Source organism: Carya illinoinensis, chromosome 5 (assembly GCF_018687715.1).
Source record: "Carya illinoinensis cultivar Pawnee chromosome 5, C.illinoinensisPawnee_v1, whole genome shotgun sequence".
NCBI classification, from domain to species: Eukaryota; Viridiplantae; Streptophyta; class Magnoliopsida; order Fagales; family Juglandaceae; genus Carya; species Carya illinoinensis.
This window is the reverse complement of record NC_056756.1, coordinates 2,898,503-2,925,924: the sequence shown is the minus strand read 5'-3', so window position 1 is coordinate 2,925,924 and position 27,422 is coordinate 2,898,503. Positions and strand designations below refer to the sequence as shown.

The following is a 27,422-nucleotide window of genomic DNA, read 5'->3' as shown; positions in this document are numbered from 1 at the left end:
CAAAAATCTTCATCTCAGTAATTTTATTTTATATTTGATCGCACGATTCTTTTAATAATTTTTTTTCATTGTTTGAATTTATTTTCTTTATCACATAAGTCAATTTCTATGGATTCGACCATGTGAGATATTATATACTTGCAAGTAAAACTATACTAAATTTTCGATTTATTAATTTGAGTCAAAGTTTAGACACAACAGAATGCTACTATACCAAATTTTTATTCCTTCCACAACGAATCACATATTCCACGTACGTTCTCACTAAAATCACGTTTATTTTTATAAGATCAATACTTCTTCCCAGCTTGTCATAGCTGACCTTTCTTCTTTTGGTTGGAGGGGGTGGGGGGTGAATGTGGATCTTGAAGTCAAAGTTTGAACTTTTATTTTTATTTAAGTTCACCAAAATCCAAATGCGTTTGTAGGCACATAGCAATGGTTTAACAGTGATTGTTTACTATTGATGCATCATCTCTAGATTCAAATTGCTCAAAGTGATGTTTTCCAAATTTTGACCTTGAACACCTATTGATTTGGCCTATTCTATTACTACTGGGTTTAGTGTGTTTTGAAATTGGAACCTGTTCTTGGTTTGCCCCTTCATTTCTATGGTTTCATAGTTTAAGCCTCTTTAACCTGGTTTGGATCATTTCTGTGGCAGTTACTGGAGTTTAGTTCTAGTGATCCAATTACTAAGGGAAATTCCTATATTTCCTCTCTCCACACTGCTGCACATAAATCGCTGAGTAATATTTTCGAAGTTCGATTGGGCAGGGGATTCCACGGAGTGTGTCTGGTAATGATAACTCACAACAGACTCTCATTCTATAATGTATGTCCAACTTTTATTTGGTCTGCTCCTAATCCAATATGGTTGGCTTTATTTCTGATATTGGAGTTTCAAGGCCATTTTCTCAACCATATTATCATGGAACAATTTTTTGAATCATTGTAATTTCATATGAAACGCTTAAGATGCGGTACTTTTCCCCCATAGCATCTTAATTGAGTTTTTGATGTCAAGGAATGCTCTGGTGTCTGGGATCTTCATTTCGTCAATGTACATCATGATTACGAGTCTGTGGAAAAAGTTTTAACAGGGAATGGTTTGAATTTGTAGCTCTTAATATGTGATTACTTGCAACTCTGATATGACATGCATATCCGCGACCAAAAGAAAAGAAAGGAAATTGCGATCCTGACCCGTGCCTTATTTTATACCGTATCTCCCCAGCATTTATCTTGTAATCAGGAGTTGTTCTCTTGTATACTTCCTGTGTACTTGAGCTATACTTAATTATGTGGATTAATAAATTCTTCTTATAAAAAAAATATATCATATCTCCCATTGTATAAGAAAAGTTCTTCATAACAATGATGCTTTATTTTTCCAATATTTTCATTGTATATATGATGTTAATTTAGCCATACTTGCACTTTTTTTTACTTGTACTCCACGTACTTTTGCAAAATCTCATTTATACTCATTGTAACCATCCCCATGATGATGGGTGGTGTCATGTATTTGGGATTTTACTCATGGGATCGGTCCAAAGAACCTTGCCTTGATCATGAGCTTCCACATCATCAGAAATAATATAATAATGCAATGTTAATGATGGGAATTCCTCTATAGAGATTTTGAAATCTTGACTATGTTGCTTGAATGCAGTTTTAGTTGAGTCAGGTTTATTGCTGCTAAGGTATAAATAAAAATAAAAGGTTTGTTGCTGCTAAGGGCTAAATCAAAAGATATACACAACCATATGCACTTAAACTCCAAGGTTAATTTGCACAAAATCTTATGACTTTTTTTTTTTTTTATAGCTAATAAGAAATTTTATTCTAAGTAAATATAGCCTAAGTATACAGGAAGTGTACAAGAGACTACCCCTAAGGACAAGCCAAAGCAAAACAGTACTAAAATAAAGCATTACATCTATAACAGTACTAAAATATTATGACTTCTACAATGCATAAAATCCGCGCCATTTATCTAGTCCAAATTTAAAATCCCACCATCATAGTAATTCATACTTGTATATGTTGCACAACATTAGAAGCGAAAATCTTGTATGATAGAAGCATTCAAGTTAGTTCACTGGACAACCATCAACAGCTATGCCCTTGGCTGTTGGACATTTTGCTAATGGACAATGCTCACCATCGGTACCCCACCAGGTCAAATCTCTCACTTCCATGACCACTGAAAAGTACAATACAACTCCCATGAAAGCCACGCCAGCATCCAATGCTGCTGAGAGAACATAATTGTACCTCTGCCACCATTGCTTTCTGTAACGGAAGATGAAAAAGTTGAAAATTGTTCCGACAAGAATCCATGCATTGTAGTTCAATGGTGTTGCCGGTGGCATCATTCCAGTTGCTCCAAGAAGGACCGGAAGGTTAATGAGAGGAATCCAATTTTGCTTGGGAAATGCCTTGTGCAACAGCCAAACAATAAATGGCCCTATTGCACCTCCAAGGAAGAACCAATTCACCATCCCATAGTTTCCAAGTGTCCCAAAGATCCGTTTTGGTCCCACCAGACCCCATATAACTGATGCATCAAAGAAGACTCGGTCTCTAGGGCATGTCCAGGGACTGTTAGCGGGAAGAAGATCATCCTGACATATGTTCTTTATGGAGTCCAGCATCCACATTGCCACAGCAAGGTTGATGGTTCCAGCCAGAATTGTTCCTATGAACTAGGAATGGACATGCACCAATGCAGCAGTGGAAAAACTTATCAATAGTTTTGAAGAAAAAATGAGAAAAAAAAAATAGCTTAAAGAAATTGGGGAGTTTAAGGATAGTTTAAATTGTCTTTCTAAGGGCATGAAATTAGGTGAAAGACCGTCCCATACAAATCTAATATGCTTTGCTTCTCCATGCAAATTATCAAGCAATTTGTACCTTATCAAGTGTTAAGAAGATCTACTGGCTGAACAATGGTAAATCAATGTCGTAACTTATGTTCGTTTCTTTTGATTTTGTTGATTGGTGGAAAGAAAATTGCACCTGAACTAAGAACATTGATCTTGGAGGAATCTTCATATAGTGTCCCAGCTTAAAATCACTGAGGAAAGAGACAGCCTGAGCCATGCTCATGTATCCATAGGTTTTGAAGCAAACATTGGCTATTGGTCTTCCGGGGTATATTAGACCCATTGCATATTCCGTGATAATGTTTACTCCTGGTGTCTGTATATAGAACATTAGATTGTTAATTGAAAAATAGCAACTTTTATGCAGATATGGAAATGAAAGCTGTGCTTATATTAATGTCTGAATTAGAGAAATTATGATGAAACAAGCTAAAATCATTTATTATAGTGATGTGATCTGGTAGTTTTATCTGAGTGGAACTGATTTAATATAATAGCTAGTTTCTTTGAAGCTATGTTAAATTGTATCCTTATATTATTAAACCTAGTAGAGTCGTGAGTCTTATGTGATGTATGAAAAACTAAGTTTGGCATGACACAGCTTGCATGACACAGTTGAGATAACCCATTAATGGTAATTTCAATTACTTAAGTTATATAGATCTCTTGCTGCAAGGTGAGAAAAAGAAGTAGAAAATTTTTTTCTCCCAATAACCTGGTTTGTCGTGGCAGTTATGATGCTGATTGGAAGAGTGAAAATAAAGGCCATGGCTGCAGCAAAGAGGAGTCCCCACCATGGCATCTGTACCTGATTGTTTAAAAATATGCAGAGTACTAAGGAAACTGCAAGTGTCACACCAAGCAGAATGTAGAACCACCAGGTAGGTATGTCCTTGTATCTCCTCATCAATTTGGTATGGATGTCCTCCTTGCCCTTGTAAGAAGCATGATACCGCTCATAAATTTCCCTGTACATATATTTTTTTTTATATGATATGAGACTTCACAAATATAATTATAAAAATTTCAAAACCTTGCAAGCTTTTGGGAGAGAAGGGTGTTTGTGTTCCTGATTCCTTTGAAAAGGGTCTTATCTATCTGGATCATGTGAATCTTTATGTGTATCTATACATACATACAGACATTTACACATGCATACAGAGAGGACACTCCCGAGAATAGGATAAATAGGAATTTTTGAGAAGTTGTGAGTATGGTTTCACATCTTGGCTCATTTTTCAAAGAACGTATAGTGTTCAAATTTTAAAGCCACATTGAGAAAGTATAAACCTTGTTGTGATGAGTAATAAGTCTGGCACATTGAAGGCAAAATACTTTCAAATCTTGTAGGTATTCTGTTTTGTGGCATCTTGGTAAATTAATGATACAGACAGACCACAGAATTATTTCTTCAACTTAACAATTACGATTCTTACTATGTCTTGAAACAATGAAAAGATCTCACATCTAACCACCTGTGAATTGATTGGGAATATACCTGCCATAGAAAAATGCCACATGTGTGATGGTGGATGCGATTGTGGCAAATCCAAAGCCATAGGAGAGAGCAAAAAACATGCTTAAGTGAATCCGTCCTTGCTCCTGATACTTTGCTACATCTAGCTCAAAGTTGTCATTTACAATGGCTGATATGTTGTATGTTTGACCTTGGGCTGTAAACAAGTGTGACGAGAAAATAGGAAATCTACTTGCATTGTACATGTCAAATGCCCAGTATGCTGTTGGGATTGCAATGTAAACTATCAATACATAGCCTGCAAAAATGTTGACAATGCAGAAGAAAGGGCTGATGAGGGGGCTGAACAAGAAAGATGCCACAGCAGACCAGTCAAGTGTCAGAGCTCCAAGTCCAAGGCCTTTCGTGCCAGAACCGAGCTGCTGGGCTGTAACTGACTTGGAGAATACCCAGCAGACCCATGATATGTTTGTGAGTGTTGAGAAGAGATACCCCGGGACCAGGTACCATGAGAAACTGCAGATTAATGCAATCAGGAAGAACTTTGCCCGTGACATGCGCTCATTCTCATGTTCATGCAAAGCCCTGCAAATGTATAGGTCAGAATTTTATGTAGATGAAGTTTATATCAAGGATTAGAAGAGTTATTTTATTTTATGCCTAGAGGCCTTTGCCCTTATGTGAATTAACCAGTGAAATGGTTAAACATGCATGTCTACAGCTGATAGTTGACATTGTTACCGATCGTGCTTCTAGTCTTGCTGCTGCTACTATAGGATCATTATCAGCAAGTCGTAACATTTTTTTTCCTTGGTTATCTGGCTGCAATTTGACATTTTTACTAGAGTACTGCTTGTACAAGTCATCCCCCCGGGCAATTGACAATCTTGTTGACCTCTAGCCTTCTACAGCAGACAAGTTGCACTTTAAATCACATGCACAGATTGGCATGTCTACTTGACACGCTGCACTTTGTAACTTGAACTTTGACGTTCCCATTCCTTTCAACAGCAGCATCATCATCATCAAGCTTTTAGATTCCAAACACAGCACATGGCCCATATCACAGATGTCGACTTGTTTTGGAAGTCTTTTGTGTTGCCTTGACAATAAGGTATTAGGGTCTCTTTCACTTTCGTTTTCTCGTTCTGAGCGAGGCTGAGACATGCTAACCGGAGTTTTGCGGTCACCAACCTACTAACGTAGCCCTCGAGAAACTTCGCAAGAAATATACATCATTTTGGAATTAAGCAATATTATATACTGTGTTGAGTGTACAGATACCCGAATAATCATTTTAAAAAATAATAAAATTTATTATGAGATTTATTATTAAAAAATTACTTCTTTTTTTTATATAAATTTTATATTTATTTCCTCATTTTAAAAGAAATTATACGACAATTACTCATTTGAATGTAAATCACATTTATCCTTACAATTTATTTGCTTCAAACGGTACTGACGTTTCCTTGTACTTTCTAAATGACCGTACGAAGAAGACTTCATTGTGTGGTTGTTGAAATAGCACCCATTAGAGCATTTTGATTTGCTTTGTCAAATTTATCTATTTCATTTAAATTCAAATCTCACATTGAATTAACCATTTATACTTTATATAATAATAAAATATTATTAAATTAATATATTTTAGAAAAAAAAATTATTTTTATCATATTTTATAATTCTAATAATTTAATATTATTAATTATTATATTATAATTAAATTAGTATTAAAAAAATGTATTTTCAAATGTCATTTAATCCTTTAAAACAAAAGTGTAGAATATTTTAATATTTTAATTGGTAAAATGAAAGTGTAGAAATGAACATGTAGAGTGAGAAATTAGTATTTTAATATTTTGTTAATAAAAGTGATCTTTCATTTTTAGCTAATCACTATAACAAAAGTTTAAAATGTTTTAAATTTACCCAATCTAATGTGAATCTTTTTTACACAAATCATTTAAATTTTAGCCAACATCTTCATTTGACCAAACCAATGAAGATACTCTTAATAGATAAATTTATAAATAGTAAAAATAGATAGTTTCCAAGTCAATTGAAACTGTTAGAGAAAAATAATTAGTTCTCCCTTCAATTTGAAGGGAAGGGAACTATAAATGTATGGCTTATATTAAAATTTTATATTTTAATATTAATAATATATTGATTTTAAAAATTTTTTACTCTTATCTCTTAAAATTTTATTAAATATTTTAATGTAAATTATTTTTTTATTATTTACGGATCATTTTATTAAGTTTCAAAAAAATTTTATCTCACCCACACAAAGAAATCTAAATATAAATTTAGTTAGCATATCGTGAAATCAGGATTCGTGAAGTTACATAAATCCGTATAATAATTATATTTATAAAAAGATATATTTATAAATATAAATTATATAATTATCACCTAATTATTTTAAAAACTAAATAAAATATAAAAAATTAATTTTTTAATAATAAAATTAATTTTTTTAAATAATTATATAACTTTTACGTAGTTTACGATTATATATAAAATTAGTTTATTATAAAAAGTATTAACGCACACTTGTGGTTAGATTTGGTTTTAAAAGTCAAAATAAATAATTTTGAGACCCAGCCAAAAAGTGACACGTGGGCTAAATTTTTTTTTTTCTAAGCAAAAAAAACTTGGTGCTTGCTTTGACTTTCAGTTTCATCATCTGTTGGGCAACAGAGACCAAAAAAGTTGAAAAGAATCTTGAGAATAAAGACCCAAAAATCAATTAAGTTCAGGTTTGGTTAGCCAATACAATTAAAGTCAATATATTAATTTTTCTTATCTAAATATGTTATGTTTTATTTCTAAATTTTAAAAATATTTACTTAAATAAATAATAATGAATTGTTAAAAATTGACCGTAAATAGTACATAAAGAGTACAAAATTGCTATAAACAAAAAAATGAATTGTTTGTAAACAGTACACAATTTGGTTTTATAAAATAGAGACTTTTATACTTTTTTCAAATTTTAAAAAATAAAAAATATCTCAACTCATCTCACTATCTAAACACACATTTTTATTATAGACTATTTAATCTCATCTTAACTTAAAATTTTTATTATTATTTAAAATATTTTATCTCATCTCATTAAAACTGTACCAAATAAAGCAAACAAAAACAAAAAATAAAAGATAAATATTGAATGGCAGCATCATCGTGATAAATAATTGCATAAGAATCTAAGATTAGTTTAATTTGAAATCCTTTTTTTTACATACCGAAAAAGTGAAACCTGAACGAGGGTGCCGGGCCACCACATATGTGCTGGCTCCACCACATACTTCCTCATTAGCCCCGCCCAGCCGTATCCCAACACCTGTAGGCAACCATCCTCCAAGTTACTATCCATCTTTCTTCACATAAATCTCTCATATCGACTTTTCAATTGAAAAATTGATGGGAATCTTCCCGAAAATAAGAAGAGATCATAAAAGAAAATTAATTGATGGTTTGAAGTTTCTTTTTCCAATATAAGATTGTATTAAAATCAGCCAAACAACATGCATGAGAGTTTGGAAACCTAACAATCACCCATGCATGTGATCAATATAGTGTGAATCGGTCCGCTTCAATGGCTTCCAGACATACAAGTTAAGAAAAGGGTTGGGAGCTACTAGCAATCAAAGATATTGATTAACAAGCCTTTTTTAACTATCGTTTCTTACTTTTTTTTATAATATATATATATATATATATATATATATATATATGATACAAAGAACAAAACAACATTTACTTCTAAAAAGCAAGAGAATTGTTTGTTCTAATAATTTCAAACCCTCGAACTGTGTATTCACAACAATAATAGAAATAAAAAGATTGAAAGTTTTGTCATCTGAATCTCACCTGCGTAGTGGTAATAAGAAACCAACCAGCAACAAACGAGATGTTGTGATTGTAGAAGGCTTTGATTATGGTAATAATATTAACAGCATATGCATACCCAGATCCAAATGCACTCCCAGCATTAGCAAAGATTGAAATGAGGACGTGCTCCTTCATGTTGAACGGACCTGGGTTGACCGAGAATGTCCGGGATCCGAAGCCAGGTATCCGAAACTTGGTCTTCGGGAGGACAGAAGCCATGAAACGACCGATGGGGAGAGTGGCCACTTGGACGGTGATCTGGGTTACGATGAGGGGCTGAGTCCGATAAGAGAAGAATTGGTCTAGGAAGGAAAGAAGGGCACATGAGAGTAAGCCAAGGAACCACATCCGGAAGGTCCATATGGGGAGGGTAGGGTCGTCAGTGTTAGCCACAGTTAGTCGGACTTCTTCAATGGGAGAGAGCTCCTCCTCGTCGGCATGTTCACCACTTGAGGGGATGAGCTTTTCTGGGTCCGTGGATTTGGAGGGCGTTTGTATATCCATGGTGGCCATTGAATGCCACAGAGCAAAGAGGAAGGGAGGGTGAGGGTGAAAGTGGACGGAGGAAGCACTGGTTTTAGTATGAAGGGTAATGATGGATCTGGCCTTTATAAAAACAAAAATTTGACGAGTCTACTTGATTTACTTTGTATTTGATCCTAAAATGATTGACTCTACTTGATTTTATTAAATATGGGATTTTTTTTAGAATATTCAAAACCCTATCATTCGTACACTACAGTAAAGTCACACATAGTGCTTTATTTTCCAAGTCGTGTGGGCCCAAATGGCTGGAAAAACACAAAAAAGGACAAAAGTTAACATGTTCTGACGACGACGTCTCATGAATCTTTTTATTATTTTGGGACACAGAGATGGATCTTAGGTGGATGGAGCACGGATCTTTGAGATAAGTCATTATTCTAAAGTTGTCAGTTGATTCAACATTCTAACGATTTTGGCTCATCTTTATAGATAAGAATTATATGTATTTTAGAGCATCTTTAATTAATTATATAAAATTAAAAGATAATTTTAATAAATATAAAATAAATTTAATTTTTATCTATTTTATTCACATAAATTTTTACATTAAAATAGTTATTTTTTTATTATATAATAATAAAATAATATAAAATTAATTTAATTTTAACTATTCACATAAAATCTTCATATTGAATTATCCATCTATTCATTATATTATAATAAGTAATTAATAATTAAAAAATATTTAATTTTTTTAATTATTAATTAATTTTATTTTATCATATTTTACTATTCTACCTATTATATATTAATTGTAATTACATTATAATTTAATTAGTAATCAAGAGTAATATAAAGTAATAAAATAAATATTTGCTCCTTAAACATGAACAATCAAATTTTATTTTATATTTACCAATATTATACCCGAAAGCTAAATAATTTAGATTTAACTAATCCATTGCAACCCTCATTTCATTTATAATAGTTAAAAGTTAGTTTATTTTTATATATGCATAATTTATTAACAATGCTCTAAATAACGAGCAATATATAAATAATCCTATAAAATATGAGTTTTTTATTTGAATGGCTCTAAGGTCACATGAAGAATCCAGATTGAAATTCCGATACAGCAATTTTTTTTTTTATATATTTTTAATATTATTAAATTTTTTCTTAAGAAAACACCTATTCCAATTTTTTAAACTATTGTTTTTTTAATAATTTTTTTAAAATATTAAAAAATAATTTCTTAATCATTAAATAAATAAATAAAATCAATCGAAACCCTCCATCTGGAAGAGTAACAATTCTCCTTTTATTTTGTCAATAATTTTAGAGGAATTGGTTGGGTCAAATAAAGGCCATTGAATAAAGTGATTTTTTGTTTTTGTTTAGAGAGAGTTGGAAATAATTTTAAAAAATTGAAATTTATGTTTTGTTTTTGCTCCTATTGTTAATCATGTGATCCAGCTGACCATAAATGTAAGAAAAATACGAAATGATTTCATGAGTTTGCACCCTTAATTTTACTGCTCAGTAAATAAATATTAATAAAACTTTGTATTTATTTATTTATTTTTAATAATTAAAGTTGTTAAAAAATATTTAAAATAAAATCACAAATATAAAAAAATTGAACTAGCAGTACGTCCACCTATAAAGATTGGACGGCCCGCTCGTAGCCTCAGTAAAATGCCAGTGATGGGCCATGGCTTTGGCAGGTAGGTGTAGTAAATTACTAAATATCATTTACAATTCTATGTATTCACTCGCACACGGAAAGCCCAAAGGATGACTCCAAAACCCTGAGTAAGTGGGCTGGGCTGGGCTGGACCGCGTTGGAGAATAAAGCCCTTAAAATTAAGGCGTAGGCCGAATAGCTGGTACTGGGCAATTTCTCTTCTTCTCCGTCGGATGTGTCGAAGGAATTTCGGAATATCCATGACTCACGCCCTTCTCCAAAGATGGAGGCCTCTCTCTGCGTTGAGAGCTGGAGCTCGGAGCTTCCGGTCAGACGCTGCACTGGAGGCCCTATCCAAAGCTTCGGAAGATAAAGTCCCCAACTTAGTGCTCTACAACTACCCCTCTTTCTCTGGAGCTTTCTCGGCTCTCTTCGCCCACCTCTTCCACTCTCGCCTTAATCTCCCTTGCCTCATTTTGCCTTTCTCTTCCGTTGAGCCTCTCTGGTGCGCTCTCTCTCTCTCTTTACCCGCACGGATATTTGGACGTGTAGAAAGAAAAGGCTTTGAGTACACTCCTTGCTTTTGAAATTCTTGGTTTACGTTTTGTGCTTATTGGGGGCTTGCTTTGGATGTCGAGAACGTGCAAGAAACGAAGTGGAAAGAAAATAAATGAAAGTAAAAGGAAATTTTATTATCTAACAGACTGATCGTATTCGGTATAATATACTTTTATAGCTTGCATTTGCTCGCCCCTGTTCATATTCAAACGCTCTATGCTTCACACTGAAACTTTGTATGTAGTTTTGGGTTCTATAGTTAAGTTTGTGAGAGATTGATTGCTCAGCTAAGACTCATTTCTTGCATTGGGCTCGGCTGACATCAACCTTTAACTTAGTTGGGATAAAAAGAAGATTACAGTATTAAATTTTTGTAGTGCTTTGGTTTTTCAGGTTCTTCGAGCAACCAAACAGATCCTTAAATTTTTTTGATAAGTAAAACTGTCAGAAAAAAAACAGATCCTTAAATTAGTGATTTAATATATATTTTCTTCTATTTTAGGGTTGAAGATCTATACATAGAAGGGCTTAAGCGATGCTATCTGCTTGACTTCCTTGGTCCAAAAGGATTTGCTATGAAACTTGCACAGCGGTCATCATGCGAGTAAGCTAAGCTGATATGTCCGGTCGTCAGTCGTCAGTTTATTTTCAAGTATCTGTTTATTTAAAAAATTATCTTCAAGTATTCATCTTAACTGGCCAATGGTTTTGTTTTATTTTCTTTTTCAACTGGGTCGACTGTGCAAGCTGTAACTTATTTTTTGTTGTTGATCCAATTAGGATCATAGGTTTTGATCACCGAAAATCAGTACTTGCGCAGATTCTCCCTGCCGAAGATCATCCTGATAACCTCATATTTCATATAGATTTTGAGAAGAGTAGCTCTCGTGCTGTGTATGATTACTTTTCTGATAAACTTACTGATATGACATTTACTAATGTAAGTAGAAATGAGATTATTATCTTCTATTCTTTAGTTCCTAGCACCTTGCGTTCAGGATAACTGAGACATGAAGGTATTCTTCTTTTTTCTTTTCTTATTTTTTCGTTCTTTTTTTAAATAAGGGGTTGGTTGCAAGTTTGTTAGACCCGAAAGACCAAGATCGCATGGAAATAATTCTCAAGTTTATTGAGGATGGAGATCTTCGCCGATGGAGCTTAGCAGATATTAGGGCATTTAATATTGGACTTAGGGAATGGCGCTCAAGGTTGAACTGCATCACTAATCCATACGTGTATGAACAGGTTTGGAATTTCAAAGTTTGATGCTTTTCCTTTTATTTCTGAAATTCTACTTCTATGTTATTTTTCACACTCCCTAGTTCATGATAATTTTTTTATTGGGTACTTCACTACTTTCTGTTAGTGTTTGCTGCTGCTTGTATGCTGACTTCTGCTTCTGCTGGAATCCAGAGTAAATGTCTAATAGAAGGAAAAAAAACTTGAGTCCTATATTTATATATATATATATATATATATATATATATTTTTTATAAGTACTAAAAGATTTTATTCCCAAGAAATAGGCATAAGCCCAAGTACACAGGACGCATACAAAGGAAATACCTGCTACTTTGTATACATCCTATGTCTGTGTAAACCCCTAGGGATTGGCTCAAGTGGCAAAGGCCTTGGTCTTTGAGGTATGTTCCCTCCAGGACTAAGGTTTGAATCTCATTGAGTGCAAAAAATTTCTAGGGGCCATCGGATTGGGGGATTTTTCCCTTAAATTACCTGTTGTTTACTGGTGAGAAACTCCTTGCCGAGGACCTGTGCACTTCCGAGATTAGTCTGGGTGCTATTCCCAGACACTCAGTGCCAATAAAAAAAGGTCTGTGTAAGCACTTTATTTAGGTAAAAGTACATTTAAGTTCACCTAAATCCAAATGCTATTGTAGGCACGTAACAATGGTTTAAAAGTGATTGTTTACCTGATGAATAGTCAGACGGACATGTATTCAAATTAGTATTGATGCATCATCTCTAGATTCAAATTTCTCAAATTGATGTTTTCCAAATTTTGACCTTGAATGGCTATTACTTTGGCGTATTCTATTACCACTGGGTTTGTATTTTGAAATTGGAACCTGTTCTTGGTTTGCCTCTTCGTTTCTATTTTTGACATCATATTTTGGTTTCAAAGTTTTAGCCTCTTTAACCTGGTTTGGATCATTTCTGTGGCAGTTACTGGAGTTAAGTTCCAATGATCTAATTACTAAGGGAAATTCCTATATGGAATCTCTCCGCACTGCTGCACATAATTCGCTGGGTAATGTTTTCAAAGTTCAATTAGGCAGGGGATTATACGGAGTGTGTCTGGTAATGATAACTCACAACAGATTCTCATTCTATTATATATGTCCTACTTTTATTTGGTCTGCTCCTACTCCAATATGGTTGGCTTTATTTCGGATATGGGAGTTTCAAGGCCATTTTCTCAACCATATTATCATGGAACAATTTTTTGAATCATTGTAATTTCATATGAAACGCTTAAGATGCAGTACTTTTCCCCCATAGCATCTTAAGTGAGTTTTTGTTTCCTCATTGTACTTTTAGGGAGTTAAAGTGGATCAGAATTCCAACTTAATTGATGAAATTGGCAAGCAAATTAGCGTAAAAAGTGCTGCAGCTGGTCTAAGGTAATTTGTCTAAGAAAAGGTGTAACTCAATTTCCGTATTCTTGTAGATTCGTATCACTGAAAAGTCCTTGTTCATGCCATCAATTACATATCTAGGGGGTTTGGGGCAAAGTTAATATTTTCCTTTGAATTATATGCTGGTCAAGAAATAGTAAAAAAAATGCAATTTTCAATGAATTAATTTTAGTTTTAGTCATTTCTAAACTAATAGTTTTAGTTTAGTCAATTCTAAATAGTTGTAGTTTAATATAAAATATATATATTTTATATAGTAAATTTTATCTCATTTCTAAACTGCTATTTTTTCCATTTTGGTATTAGAATCATCAAGTCATTGATAGTTGATTATAATTTGTCTTAGTCTTCACCCGTTGATGGTGTCAGGCCTATAGGAGCTGTTGTTTACATGCAACGAAAGAATCTTAAGATGTGCTTGAGGAGTACCGACGATGCCATTGATACCTCTGAAGTTGCAAAGGTTTGCATCATTGTTAACTAAACTGTATTTTTAATATCTTGTATTAATTTCTTAAGTAGGAATTTTTTGGGCTAAATTATTGAGTCCACATCTTGGGACATGAAGGCATATGGTGGAGGAGGTTCCCCAAGTTCTAGCTCCTTCATTATTCGGATGGATGAGTATAACCAGTGGCTAGCGTGAACTCATCATGAGCATATCAAGGCGTGAAAAACTATCCTTCTAATCTGTACTCCAATTTTCAATTTAAAAGTATCGAATTTAGGACCAGTATTCTGAACCAAAAAAATTATCAGATTGTGAACATTTGTTTTTGGTGTGTGAATGCGATCGAGAACAATTAAAACAGATTACACCGGTCTCAGTTGCCCCAGTTCTATGATATACGAAACACCTCTACACTGTAAGAATTCAATGATAGTGCAGTAAAAACTTCTAATATAGAGAATTTCAGTTCATCGTCATGCAGAAAAGCATGGTTAGAAGCAGTTTTTTATGTCAAGGAATGCACTGGTATCTGAGCTCTTCATTTCGTTAATGTACAACTTGATTATGAGTCTTGTCGAAAAAGTTTTAATAGGGCATGGTTTCAATTTGTAGCTCTTAATATGTGAGTACTTGCACCTCTGATTTGACATGCATATTCGCGACCAAAAGAAAAGAAAGGAAATTGCTATCCTTGTCTGTGCCTTATTTTATATCATATCTCCCCAGCACTTATTAGGAGGTGTTCTCTTGTATGCTTCTTGTACTTGGGCTATGCCTAATTATGTGGATTAATAAATTCTTCTTATAAAACATATATATATATATATATCATATCTCCAATTGTATAAGAAAAGTTCTTCATAACAAGGATCCTTTATTTTTCCAATATTTTCATTGTATATATGATGTTAATCTAGCCATACTTGCACTTGTTTCTACTTATACTCCACATACTTCTGCAAAATCTCATTTATACACATTGCAACCATCCCCATGATTATGGGTGTTGTCATGTATTTGGGATTGTACTCATCAGAAAAAATATAATAATGCAATGTTAATGATGGGAATTCCTCTATAGAGATTTTGAATCATGACCATGTTGCTTGAATGCAGTTTCAGTTGAGTCAGGTGTATTGTATCGCGAGCTCGAATGACTGGCATGTAATTCGATGGGCTCAAAAGTTTCGATACGTAAATTAAGTTGTGATAAGATATTAAATGAGATGAAAATTAAATAAAATATTATTAAAAAAAAGGTGTACTGCTGCTAAGGAATAAAAAAAATAAAAGGTTTGTTGCTGTTAAGGGCTAAATCAAAAGATATACACAACAATATGCACTTAAACTCAAAGGTTAATTTGCACAAAATATTATGACTTCTATAATACATAACATCCCCACCATTTATCTAGTCCAAATTTAAAATCCCACCATCATAGTAATTCCCACTTGTATATGTTGCACAACGTTAGAAGCGCGAAAATCTTGTATGACATAGAAGCATTCAAGTTAGTTCACTGGACAACCATCAACAGCTATACCCTTGGCTGTTGGACATGTTGCTAATGGACAATGTTCACCATCGGTACCCCACCAGGTCAAACCTTTCCCTTCCATGCCCACTGAAAAGTACAATAGCACTCCCATGAAAGCCACGCCAGCATCCAATGCTGCTGAAAGAATGTAATTGTATCTCTGCCACCACTGCTTTCTGTAACGGAAGATGAAAAAGTTGAAAATTGTTCCAACAAGAATCCATGCATTGTAGTTCAATGGTGTTGCCGGTGGCATCATTCCAGTTGCTCCAAGAAGGACTGGAAGGTTAATGAGAGGAATCCAATTTTGCTTGGGAAATGCCTTGTGCAACAGCCAAACAATAAATGGCCCTATTGCACCTCCAAGGAAGAACCAATTCATCATCCCATAGTTTCCAAGTGTTCCAAAGATCCGTTTTGGTCCTACCAGACCCCATATAACAGATGCATCAAAGAAGACTCGGTCTCCAGGGCATGTCCAGGGACTGTCAGCAGGAAGAAGATCATCCTGGCATATGTTCTTTATGGAGTCCAGCAACCACATTGCCACCGCAAGGTTGATGGTTCCAGCCAGAATTGTTCCTATGAACTAGGAATAGACATGCACCAATGCAGCAGAGGAACAACTTATCAATAATTTTGTAGAAAAAATGAGAAAAAAATATAGCTTAAAGAAATTGGGGAGTTGATGGATAATTTAAATAGTCGTTCTAACGACATGAAATTAGGTGAAAAATCGTCCCATACAAATCTAATATGCTTTGCTTCTCCATGCAAATTATCAAGCAATTTGTACCTTACTCAAGTGTTAAGAGGATCTACTGGCTAAACAATGGTAAATAAATGTCGAAACTTATGTTTGTTTCTTTTGATTTGTTGATTGTAGGAAAGAAAATTGCACCTGAACTAAGAACATTGATCTTGGAGGAATCTTCATATAGTGTCCCAGCTTAAAATCACTGAGGAAAGAGACAGCCTGAGCCATGCTCATGTATCCATAGGTTTTGAAGCAAACATTGGCTATTGGTCTTCCAGGGTATATTAGACCCATTGCATACTCCGTGATAATGTTTAGCCCCGGTGTCTGTATATAGAACATTAGATTGTTAATTGACAAATAGCAACTTTTATTCAGATATGGAAATGAAAACTGTGCTTATATTAATGAGTGAATTCGAGAAAATTATGCTGAAACAAGCTAAAATCATTAATGATAGTGATGTGATCTGGTAATTCTATCTGACTGGAGCTGTTTTAATATAATAGCTAGTTTCTTTGAAGCTATGTTAAATTTTATCCTTATATTATTAAGAGTACTGCTACATCTACAAATGAATTATACAAAACAATCACACAAACTGACGTGGCTTCATTTGATTTTTTAAATCTACTTTACAAGAAAAGTAACTTTACAATCGGACGAACCACATTAAACCACATCAGTTTGTAGGATTATTTTTGTATAATTCTTTTGTGGCTAGAATATTTCCCAATTATTAAACCTAGTAGAGTTCATAAGTCTTATGTGATGTATGAAAAACTAAGCTTGGCATGACACAGCTTGCATGACACAGTTGAGATAACCCATTAATGGTAATTTCAATTACTTAAGACATATAGATCTCTTGCTGCAAGATGAGCAAAAGAAGTAGAAAAATGTATTCTCCCAATAACCTGGTTTGTCGTGGCAGTTATGATGCTGATTGGAAGAGTGAAAATAAAGGCCATGGCTGCAGCAAAGAGGAGTCCCCACCATGGCATCTGAACCTGATTGTTTAAAAATATGCAGAGTACTAAGGAAACTGCAAGTGTCACACCAAGCAGAATGTAGAACCACCAGGTAGGTATGTCCTTGTATCTCCTCATCAATTTGGTATGGATGTCCTCCTTGCCCTTGTAAGAAGCATGATACCGCTCATAAATTTCCCTGTACATATTTTTTTTTATACGACATGAGACTTCACAAATATAATTATAAAAATTTCAGAACCTTGCAAACTTTTTGCGAGATAAGGGTGTTTGTGTTCTTGATTCCTTTGAAAAGGGTCTTATCTATCTGGATTACGTGAATCTTTATATGTATCTATACATACATACATACAAACATTTATACACATGCATACAGAAAGGGCACTCCTGAGAATAGGATAAACAGGAATTTTTGAGAAGTTGTGAGTATTGTTTAACATCTTGGCTCATTTTTCAAAGAACGAATAGTGTTCAAATTTTAAAGCCACATTGAGAAAGAATAGACCTTGTTGTGATGAGGAATAAATCTCGCACATTGAAGGCAAAATACTTTCAAATCTTGTAACACTGAGGGGTAGTTTAATTGGTCAGGCCTTGGGATTGCTCTCCAATGGTAGTCACCAGTTGGAATCTCCTCAAGGCCACTAGAGGTTTACTTGGCCGTTAATTTTAGGGCCCCGTGGGATTAGTCGAGGTGCATGCAAGCTGACCCGGACACCCACGAATATTACCCAAAAAAAAAAAAAATCTTGTAGGTATTCTGTTTTGTGGCATCTTGGTAAATTAATGATACAGACAGACCACAGAATTATTTCTTCAACTTAACCAGTACAATTCTTACTATTTCTTGAAACAATGAAAGATCTCACATCTAACCACCTGAGAATTGATTGAGAATATACCTGCCATAGAAAAATGCCACATGTGTGAGGGTGGATGCGATTGTGGCAAATCCAAAGCCATAGGTGAGAGCAAAAAACATGCTTAAGTGAATCCGTCCTTGCTCCTGATACTTTGCTAGATCTAGCTCAAAGTTGTCATTTACAATGGCTGATATGTTGTATGTTTGACCTTGGGCTGTAAACAAGTGTGACGAGAAAATAGGAAATCTACTTGCCTTGTACATGTCAAATGCCCAATATGCTGTTGGGATTGCAATGTAAACTATCAATACATAGCCTGCAAAAATGTTGACGATGGAGAAGAAAGGGCTGATGAGGGGGCTGAACAAGAAAGATGCCACAGCAGACCAGTCAAGTGTCAGAGCTCCAAGTCCAAGGCCTTTCATGCCAGAACCGAGCTGCTGGGCTGTAACTGACTTGGAGAATACCCAGCAGACCCATGATATGCTTGTGAGTGTTGAGAAGAGGTACCCCGGGACCAGGTACCATGAGAAACTGCAGATTAATGCAATCAGGAAGAACTTTGCCCGTGACATGCGCTCATTCTCATGTTCATGCAAAGCCCTGCAAATGTATAGGTCAGAATTTTATGTCGATGAAGTTTATATCAAGGATTAGAATAGGTTTTTTTTTTTTTTTTCAAATGCCTAGAGGCGTTTGCCCTTACGTGCGTCTTTAGGCTTTAATGACACTGCCTCAGTGGAGTCTCGCACATTTTGGCATGCTACTCTACTTGAGAATTAACCAGTGAAATGAATACGACATGCATGTCTACATAGCTGAGAGTTGAGTCGTTGACATTGCCACTGATCATCCTTTGGTATTAGGGTCTCTTTCACCTTCGTTTTCATCGTTATCAGCGAGGCTGAGACATACTAACCGGAGTTTTGAGTAAAATCTATAAATATAGAATATCTGTGAATATCATCCCTCTTACTGTGAATTCTTTAAAATATATTTGCTTTCAAGGGTGGTGGTTCCTTGGACTTATTAAATGACCGTACGTAAGAAGACTCTGTTGTGTGGTTGTTGAAATAGATCCCTTAATAAATAATTATTAGTGTGGGGTCCCACTTCACGAGATGGGTGGCAGATGCAACATCTTTTTGGTTGGAAAATACAATTAACCATAATGGAATTGCCACTGAAAAATAATTAGTTCTCCCTTCAATTGAGGGCAATAAATGTATGGTTTATAGCCAAAAAAATAAGATATTATTTTCTGCAACCAATGAATTAATATCTTTATAAACTTAATATTTCGAGAAGAATCTTATCTCCTATTTAGAAATGAGTTGCCCCGTACAGTGAGGTGGGGTGAGGTATAACCCACAACCACATCCACTTGTTAATCCACAAATTTTGAATCTCATCGTTTGAGGTTTAGAAATGTCAATTTTGTTCGCATCCTATGAAATCAGGATCCGTGAAGTTACATAAATGCGTATAATAATTATATTTTTTTATAAAAAGTATGAACGCATGCACTTGTGATAAGATTTGATTTTAAAAGTAAAATGAATAGTTTTGAAACCCATCGGCTAGATTAAACTTGGTTCTTGCTTTCGGTTTCAGTCTCAGTTTCATCATCTTTTGGGCAGCGGAGACCGAAAACGTTGAAAAGAATCTTGAGAATGAAGACCCAAAAAAACAATTAAAAATAATAAAAAAGAAAGAAAAATATTGAATGGCGATATCAGCGTGATAAATAATTGCATGAGAGTATATGAATTTGAATTTTTTTTTTTTTTTTCACTTACCGGAAAAGTGAAACCTGAACGAGGGTGCTCGGCCACCACATATGTGCCGGCTCCACCACATACTTCCTCAATAACCCTGCCCAGCCGTATCCCAACACCTGCAGGCAACCATCCTCCAAGTTAGTATTCATCTTTCTTCACATAAATAACCCATACCGACTTTGAAAAATTGGTGGGAATCTTTCCAAAAAAAAAAAAAAAATTAGAAGAGAAAGGAAAAATAATTATTTTTCCAATGTTAGATTGTATCAAAATCAACCAAACAAGATGCATGAGAGTTTGGAAACCTAACAATCAACTATGCATGTAATCAATATAGTGTGAATCGGCCCGTTTCAATGGCCTCCAGACATACAAGTTAAGAAAAGGGCTGGGAGCTACGAGCAATCAAAGATATTCATTAACGAGCCTTTTTTATTTCTTACTTCTTTTATACATGATATATATATATATATATATATATATATATATATATATATATGATAAAAGAATAAAACTACTTTTGCTTCTAAAAAATAAGAGAATTGTTTGTTTTTAATAATTTCAAAATCTCGGATTGTGTATAATTCCCAGCAATAATACAAACAAAAATATTGAACTTTTCGTCATCTGAATCTCACCTGCGTAGTGGTAATAAGAAGCCAGCCAGCAACAAACGAGATGTTGCGGTGGTAGAAGGCTTTGATTATGGTAACAATACCAACAGCGTATGCAGACCCAGATCCAAATGCACTTCCAGCATTAGCAAAGATTGAAATGAGGACGTGCTCTTTCATGTTGAACGGGCCCGGGTTGACCGAGAACGTCCGGGATCCGAAGCCGGGTATCTGGAACTTGGTCTTCGGGAGGATGGAAGCCATGAAACGACCGATGGGGAGCGTGGCCACTTGGACGGTGATCTGGGTTATGATGAGGGGCTCGGTCCGATAAGCGAAGAACTGGTTGAGGAAGGAAAGGAGGGCACACGAGAGTAAGCCAAGGAACCACATCCGGAAGGTCCATATGGGGAGGGTAGGGTCGTCGGTGTTGGCCACAGTTAGCCGGACTTCTTCGATGGGAGAGAGCTCCTCCTCGTCGGCATGTTCACCACCTGAGGGGACGTGCTTTTCTGGGTCCGTGGATTTGGAGGGCGTTTGTATATCCAGGGTGCCCATGGAATGCCACAGAGCGAAGAGGGAGGTAGGATGAGGGTGAAGGTGGACGTAGGGAGTACTGGTTTTAGCCGGAAGTGAAATGATGGGTCTTTGGAAGTGAAATGATGGGCCTGGCAGTGACCTTTGTAAAAATAATATAAATATATTGCATGTGGGGAGGAGTTTGTATTTTACTTCAAGAGTAAAGTACTGTTGAATATTGAATTCGAGAAAACAGGCAATTGGATTTGCTTTACTTTGATTCTGTAATTGACGTGGCTGCGTTTGACTCAGTCATGGTTTGGTAAAAAAAAAAAAAAAATTATCTTTAATTTTTAATTTTTAATTTTTATTTTATTATTATAATTTTTTTAAATTTTTATATAAAATATAATAAATAATTTTTTTTTAATTTTAAAATTTTATTTTAAATTCAAAATTTTCATCTTATTTAATAAATAAAATTTTAAATTGAGTTAAGAAGAAATGATAATTAAAAATTTATAAAATATTATTATAATATTATGTTTTAATATTATTATTATTTTAAAATTTAAAAGATTAAATTATTTATTATATTTTATATTAAAATTTTAAAAAAATTTAATGATGGGTTAAAGATATTTTATTTTATTAAATATGGAATATTTTTTAGAATATTCAAAATCTACTCAATTGTACACTACAGTAGTCACACATCATGCTTTATTTTCTCTTTTCTAAGTCCCGTGGACCCAAATGTCAGGAAAACAAAATAAAAAAAGTTATTCTGTCGACGAGACAACAACCCATGACCTGAATTTTTTATGTCTATGGGATAAGCCATTATTCTAAAGTTGTCAGTTGATTTTACATCCTAATAGTTTTGGCTCGTTTATATAGATAAAATTTATTATATGCATTTTAATAATGAGGATTAATGTCTTATCTCAAATGAAATAATTAGTAAGTGTTTTTGGCCTAATTATGCTCTAATTTTTATTTTTATTTTTCTAAACAAGTTGTTCATTGATAAAAATTAAAGGATACGCGATACAAGTTTTAGTAGAGTGGAAGTCTCTAATAAACATCTCAAAATAAATAAAATGCAACACTAGTAAAAATAAAAAAAAGACATCTAGAGTTAAAATTGGCTCTCACCCATTTCTCACTAAGGAGAAGGAGAATGTCGTTTGAAACGGTTTTGAATAGTTTGATAAGCAGACTATTAAACTGCAATTAAAAGTTACAGCATGAAGGTGTGTGCTGCTGCTTGCTTGTCTAGATTGGCTATAGAAAACTTTCACACTCATTTTATCTTGATCATCGGTTATGAAAAGTGGGAACATAAAAATATAACAACTAAAAAGGGTACCAATATACCAGAAAATGACCATCATTGACTACAATGGCGCATGTAGATCACGCACCACACTAGGAAGGGAGCTGGTGGTCAAATATGGGTAAACCGAGGCCGCTTATCTCAGTGAAGCTGTACGTAACGCTAGCTGAGACTTGCTAGCACAAAGGAGTGTGAAATTCACGCACGGTAAAGACCGGACGTGAGATTCATGCGTCACTCTTTTGAGAAAATTTGTTCCACCATCCAACAGATCGACATGAGATTCATGGCGGTCAAAGGTGTCTGGTAGGTAGGAGATCGGCACTTCTTTGTACTATGAACAGAAGAAAAAAAATTATATATTTTTTCAACTGGCGCCAGAAAAAAAGAGGGAGGGCGGAGCTTCTGAGTGGAAACAAGGTATGCAGGATATTGAAGGTGGTTTGGGTGGAACGAAACTACGGAGAGAGAGAGTGGACGAAAGGGTCAACGAAAACTTTTTTGACAAAAAAATACGTTTTCCAAATTAATCTCTAACTTGGCAAGAGTCCAATAATATAATGACATATGTTTTGATTTTGTAAATAATTCAAAACTTTCCACCCTTTTATCAAAAATTTAAAAAATAAACAGCAACTTGTTCATCTGAAAACTCAGAGTCACGATTCTACGCATAGTTGCAGATGCACCCATATTTCAGCCGCAATTAAATGAAGGAAAACGTCAAAGCGTTGATTTTTTTAATCATAACTAAATTTTGATTCGGATGTTGGAGATCATGTACGCCTTGTCTTTGAACTCCACTAGTGTCGCCGCAATAAAGGAATTTCATCCGTTCACGTTTAATATTTCCCCAACGACCATGCTTTATTTTATTCGTCAAGGAATCTCGCGGATACTCCGTGAAAATTAGGAGGAAAAGGAAGAGAGAAAGAAGGATGTAATGAATATCAATCGGCAATGCATCATCTCGGATCACGACTAACTAAATTTTGCCAATCCATAGTAATCAGTGCAGACGTTGAGTCATTTTTGGCACAATGGTTATAAGACAATTTCATTCCATATATGTATTTCAATTAGGTGAATTTTTTAAAATAATTACGTGACGTTTATACACTTCATATATTTTTGATAGAGTCGAGTTTACATATTGAATTTATTTATTTTATTTTAAAAAGAGTTATTCTACATATAATCTTGAAGTATATAAATATCACGTAATTATTTTGAAAAAAGTGTAAGATCTACCATAAAAAAATTAATTTTTTTTAAATAGATCTCATATTTTATATTTTCTCATTGTAGAAATATAAGGTTTTTTTTTTTTTTAAAAGTACCTAAATACAAGAAATTAAAATAACTGAAAACAAGCTGAAATATTGATAGACATGCATGTTTATTTGCTTACAACCCCAACTGGACTTCCTAAAGGACTGGACCTCGTGGGCACGAGCATCATTAATTAAATAGAGTAATGTTAGATTCTTAATATAATTATAAAGTTTGCAAGTTGCCCACGAGGCTTTTTGAATAAATAAGTTTAATCATGTATTTCTTTTGAATAAATATAAATAAGGACTGGGCCTCGTGGCCCACGGGATTCTTAATATAATATAATCATGTATGTTTTTTGAATAAATAAGTTGAATCTATTAACAAAATGATTTTTTTTTTACGTAAGTTTCAAGTTTATTCATTTCTTTTCAAATGAATGTGTAAAATTTGTAAATTTTAAGACTGTAAATACTATTTCTCACTTAAATAAGTTAAGAGTCCACTTGCTTCGTTACTTTCTCTAATTTCCAAATTGTAATAAGTTTCAATTGTTAGTTACGGCAAGTTTGAGACCTTATATGAGACATAAAATTATCATTTGATTTTATTTTATCTCATCTTATTTTATTTTTAAATATAATTCAAATATAACTAATCATAATAATTTTTTAAAACTCTTAAATAAAAAATAATTCAAACTTTTTCAAATATCCAGACAAAAATAATATTATAATATTATATTCTTATAATATTTTAATTTTATAATATTTGTTATTCAGCTTTTTATCTCTTATTTTTTAAAATAAAAAAAAAATATTCGACTCAAAACTATTTCGTTATTATTCACAAACTATTTTATTAATATTCACAAAATTCTTATCACATCTCACTCTTCACACCAGCCTTTAGAGTTCTCGAGATGCCCTTGCTAGCACGTTTATTTTTGTAAATTAGTGTTCTATTAATCTTTCTTTTCTTCTCTTATCTTCTCTTCCTGGTCCCTTCCTTCCTTCCTTTTGGCGTCATTCCAAGACTTATCTTATTTAACTCTGAATGCCAATGGACACACTGCGACGGTTTTGAAATGCTGTTGCTATTGCAAATCGGTCACTGCTAAGGTGAATGTGTTTCAGGCCCATTAGCACCTGATGGGCCTTTTGTACCACTTTCTCTTATAAAAGGGCTTGACCAGCATACTAACCCACGCCCATGCAAAAAAGGACTTTCCAAGCTTTCCGGAGGATCCCATTTAGCAATCAGTTCATTTAGGAAATAAAAAAAAAAAAATTTATGTGCTGTAATTTTTACATATTTTTTATTAATATGATTTATTATATATATAAAAAATTAATACAGTCAATCACATTAATAGAGTACATAAAAAATATATAAAAGTAATTATATGTAATATTACTCAATACATATTTGAGATTGTGGTAGGAAATATAACTTATAATTTTAGGATTTATAGCTTATACCTTAAATAACAAACTCTACTATTAAAAAGTCATTTACCGTTTAGTAATCATGTCTTTAAAGTACTTTTAAAGTTTTTTTAAAAATATACAGACTTTTCAATAAAAGTTTCAATTTGGTACTTTTTAAAAAAAGTAAATTTTCATCTTTTTTAGATGATTAAAGAACTTTTATAAATTTACCAAGCACATCATTTTTTCTTTAAAAGAGCTTTTAAACAATTAAAAGTACTTTTTAAATTTTCAAACTCAATCCCAGACAGGCTCTCAATAAAATAGCCTATGAAATTTGTATTTTAAAAAAAAAAGATGAAGTCATGTATTATACAATCATTGTACATTTATTTTAAAAAATAGTAAAATTTACTATTGAAATGCATAACATTTACACATTCCATGACTATAAATATCACTTATCTTTCTTTAAATATTGATTTTTACATTTTAATTTCGAGTTTCTTTATCATTACAATTTCAATATTATTCAAAGTTTTTTAAATGAGCCACATAAACACCAATCATGGAGTGCCACATCAAACATGCTTAGCACTCGAGTATAGCCTAAATCGCATCCAAACATCCTATGAACATGTAAATTATGTCTAAGTTTTATACTGACAAAATATATTTATAAATAAATAAAAATATAAAATTGAGAAATCTATTTGATCTCATTGTTTACAAAGAAGACTCTTCTTCGATATCTTTCTTGCTTTGTGTTTGCATATTTGAAGTCAACAACAACTTGAGTGAGCCAATCAATTTACTTGTAGGTGTACATCGCTAGTGTTGTGGGAGTTCTATAGTCAAGTAACAATCGCCATTTTCCTGACCAAAGCCCGAATCGTCCAAAGTACTTCACCCTTTAGTTGTAGAGACAATGGTGTTGATGTTGAATCCATGTGCCAATAATTAAGATTTGCACTCATTACACTTTGGAGACTGTTTGGATAGTAAGAAAATAATATAGTTTTAGATGAAAATTAAAAATTAAATAAAATATTATAATATTATGAAATTTAAAAAAATTGAATTATTTATTATATTTTATATAAAAATTTAAAAAATTTTAATGATAAAATAGGATGAATTTTTCAATTTAAATTTCCTCTAAAAATTGTAGTACGGTCTAGATAATAAAAAGCTCGGAGAAAAGAACATAAAGTGAAAAGGCTAAGTACTAAAACAATTATTGAGTTTTTATTTATTTTTTTTATTTCAAAGGTTGTACGGATTTCAATTTTATTAGTTGATTGTCTATATTTGTAAAATGAAAAATCATTATCCCTATACAATACATTACACACAATTTTTTTTTAATTTTATTTTTATCAAATGTGTGGTATATAGATGATGAGTAGAAAAATTCATTAAGTTCAATAAGAAAAAATTAAAAAAAAAAATCAAGTGTTGTGTGTGGAGTATGGATAATGAATGGAAAAACTTTTATAAATATATATCAATTAAATTGCTCAATTGTATAAATTAGGAAGATAAGTACTGCATTTTTTAAAAGATTTCAAAAATAAATAAATTTATAACCATATATGACAGACATAACTTCATGTGTTATATTAGATCTATTTACAATCTAATATATCATATAAACTCATATCAATTTATGAGTTTACTTTAATATGGTCTATTTTATGGCTAAAACATCTATTAATTAAGGATAATCTTGCTAAGTGTGTGTTTTCTTTTCTCGGATCTTTTTTATTATTCTCATACACCAAAATGTCTAATTGATAACCTTTATAGATATCGAAAGTAAAATGGTAAAATTAAAAAATTAGAAGAAAAATATGAAAATCTTATATAGAGATGGTAGATAGTATGTCAAAGATTTGAGTATCCGTCAAGAGTTTGTTGGTTTGATAGCATATAACCCGATTTTCTAAATAAAAAATTTGCATTCAAAATCCTATCCATTGTATAAAAAATAGAAAAGAAAGATTTGAGCACCTAATTCAATAAAAACATAATACAGTTGAAGATGGTAAGAAAGTGGGTGGATATTAGGTACAAATTATTATATGAAGTCCTCGAGACAAGAAATAAATAAAAAAATGCGATTAATAATTTAAAATCAAGTTCCATTATAACCTTAAGTGGATCTACACTTCAGATCCTTCTCACAAAGTGTAAGCTTGAAT

General features: G+C 33.2%; 3 protein-coding genes across 7 annotated transcripts; 1 reads left to right on the top strand and 2 right to left on the bottom strand.

The window, feature by feature from the left end:
* Window positions 1-1,788: 1,788 nt before the first annotated feature.
* Window positions 1,789-8,916, bottom strand: LOC122311020 (oligopeptide transporter 4-like). 2 transcript variants are annotated; one of them, XM_043125363.1, is made up of 6 exons: window positions 8,251-8,916; window positions 7,623-7,720; window positions 4,390-4,953; window positions 3,700-3,859; window positions 3,025-3,207; window positions 1,789-2,711 (listed from the first exon to the last, which is right to left on the bottom strand). In XM_043125363.1, the coding sequence occupies exons 1-6, from the start codon at window positions 8,782-8,784 to the stop codon at window positions 2,097-2,099; spliced, it is 2,154 nt and encodes a 717-aa protein (XP_042981297.1). In that variant the 5' UTR covers window positions 8,785-8,916; the 3' UTR covers window positions 1,789-2,096. The 2 variants fall into 2 exon arrangements, with proteins under 2 accessions (XP_042981297.1, XP_042981296.1); XM_043125362.1 differs by having other exon boundaries at window positions 3,607-3,859; window positions 8,251-8,915.
* Window positions 8,917-10,629: 1,713 nt separating this feature from the next.
* LOC122311019 lies at window positions 10,630-17,653 on the top strand. Of its 4 annotated transcripts, none has more exons than XM_043125358.1 (9): window positions 10,630-10,949; window positions 11,505-11,606; window positions 11,783-11,942; window positions 12,068-12,247; window positions 13,187-13,321; window positions 13,562-13,644; window positions 14,029-14,122; window positions 14,228-14,326; window positions 17,340-17,653. In XM_043125358.1, the coding sequence occupies exons 1-8, from the start codon at window positions 10,678-10,680 to the stop codon at window positions 14,303-14,305; spliced, it is 1,104 nt and encodes a 367-aa protein (XP_042981292.1). In that variant the 5' UTR covers window positions 10,630-10,677; the 3' UTR covers window positions 14,306-14,326; window positions 17,340-17,653. The 4 variants fall into 4 exon arrangements, with proteins under 4 accessions (XP_042981292.1, XP_042981293.1, XP_042981295.1 ...); XM_043125359.1 differs by having other exon boundaries at window positions 16,535-17,653; XM_043125361.1 differs by lacking the exon at window positions 14,228-14,326.
* Window positions 15,389-21,340, bottom strand: LOC122311018 (oligopeptide transporter 4-like). The gene is made up of 6 exons (XM_043125356.1): window positions 20,680-21,340; window positions 20,060-20,157; window positions 18,300-18,863; window positions 17,323-17,575; window positions 16,550-16,732; window positions 15,389-16,237 (listed from the first exon to the last, which is right to left on the bottom strand). The coding sequence occupies exons 1-6, from the start codon at window positions 21,211-21,213 to the stop codon at window positions 15,623-15,625; spliced, it is 2,247 nt and encodes a 748-aa protein (XP_042981290.1). The 5' UTR covers window positions 21,214-21,340; the 3' UTR covers window positions 15,389-15,622.
* Window positions 21,341-27,422: the final 6,082 nt, after the last annotated feature.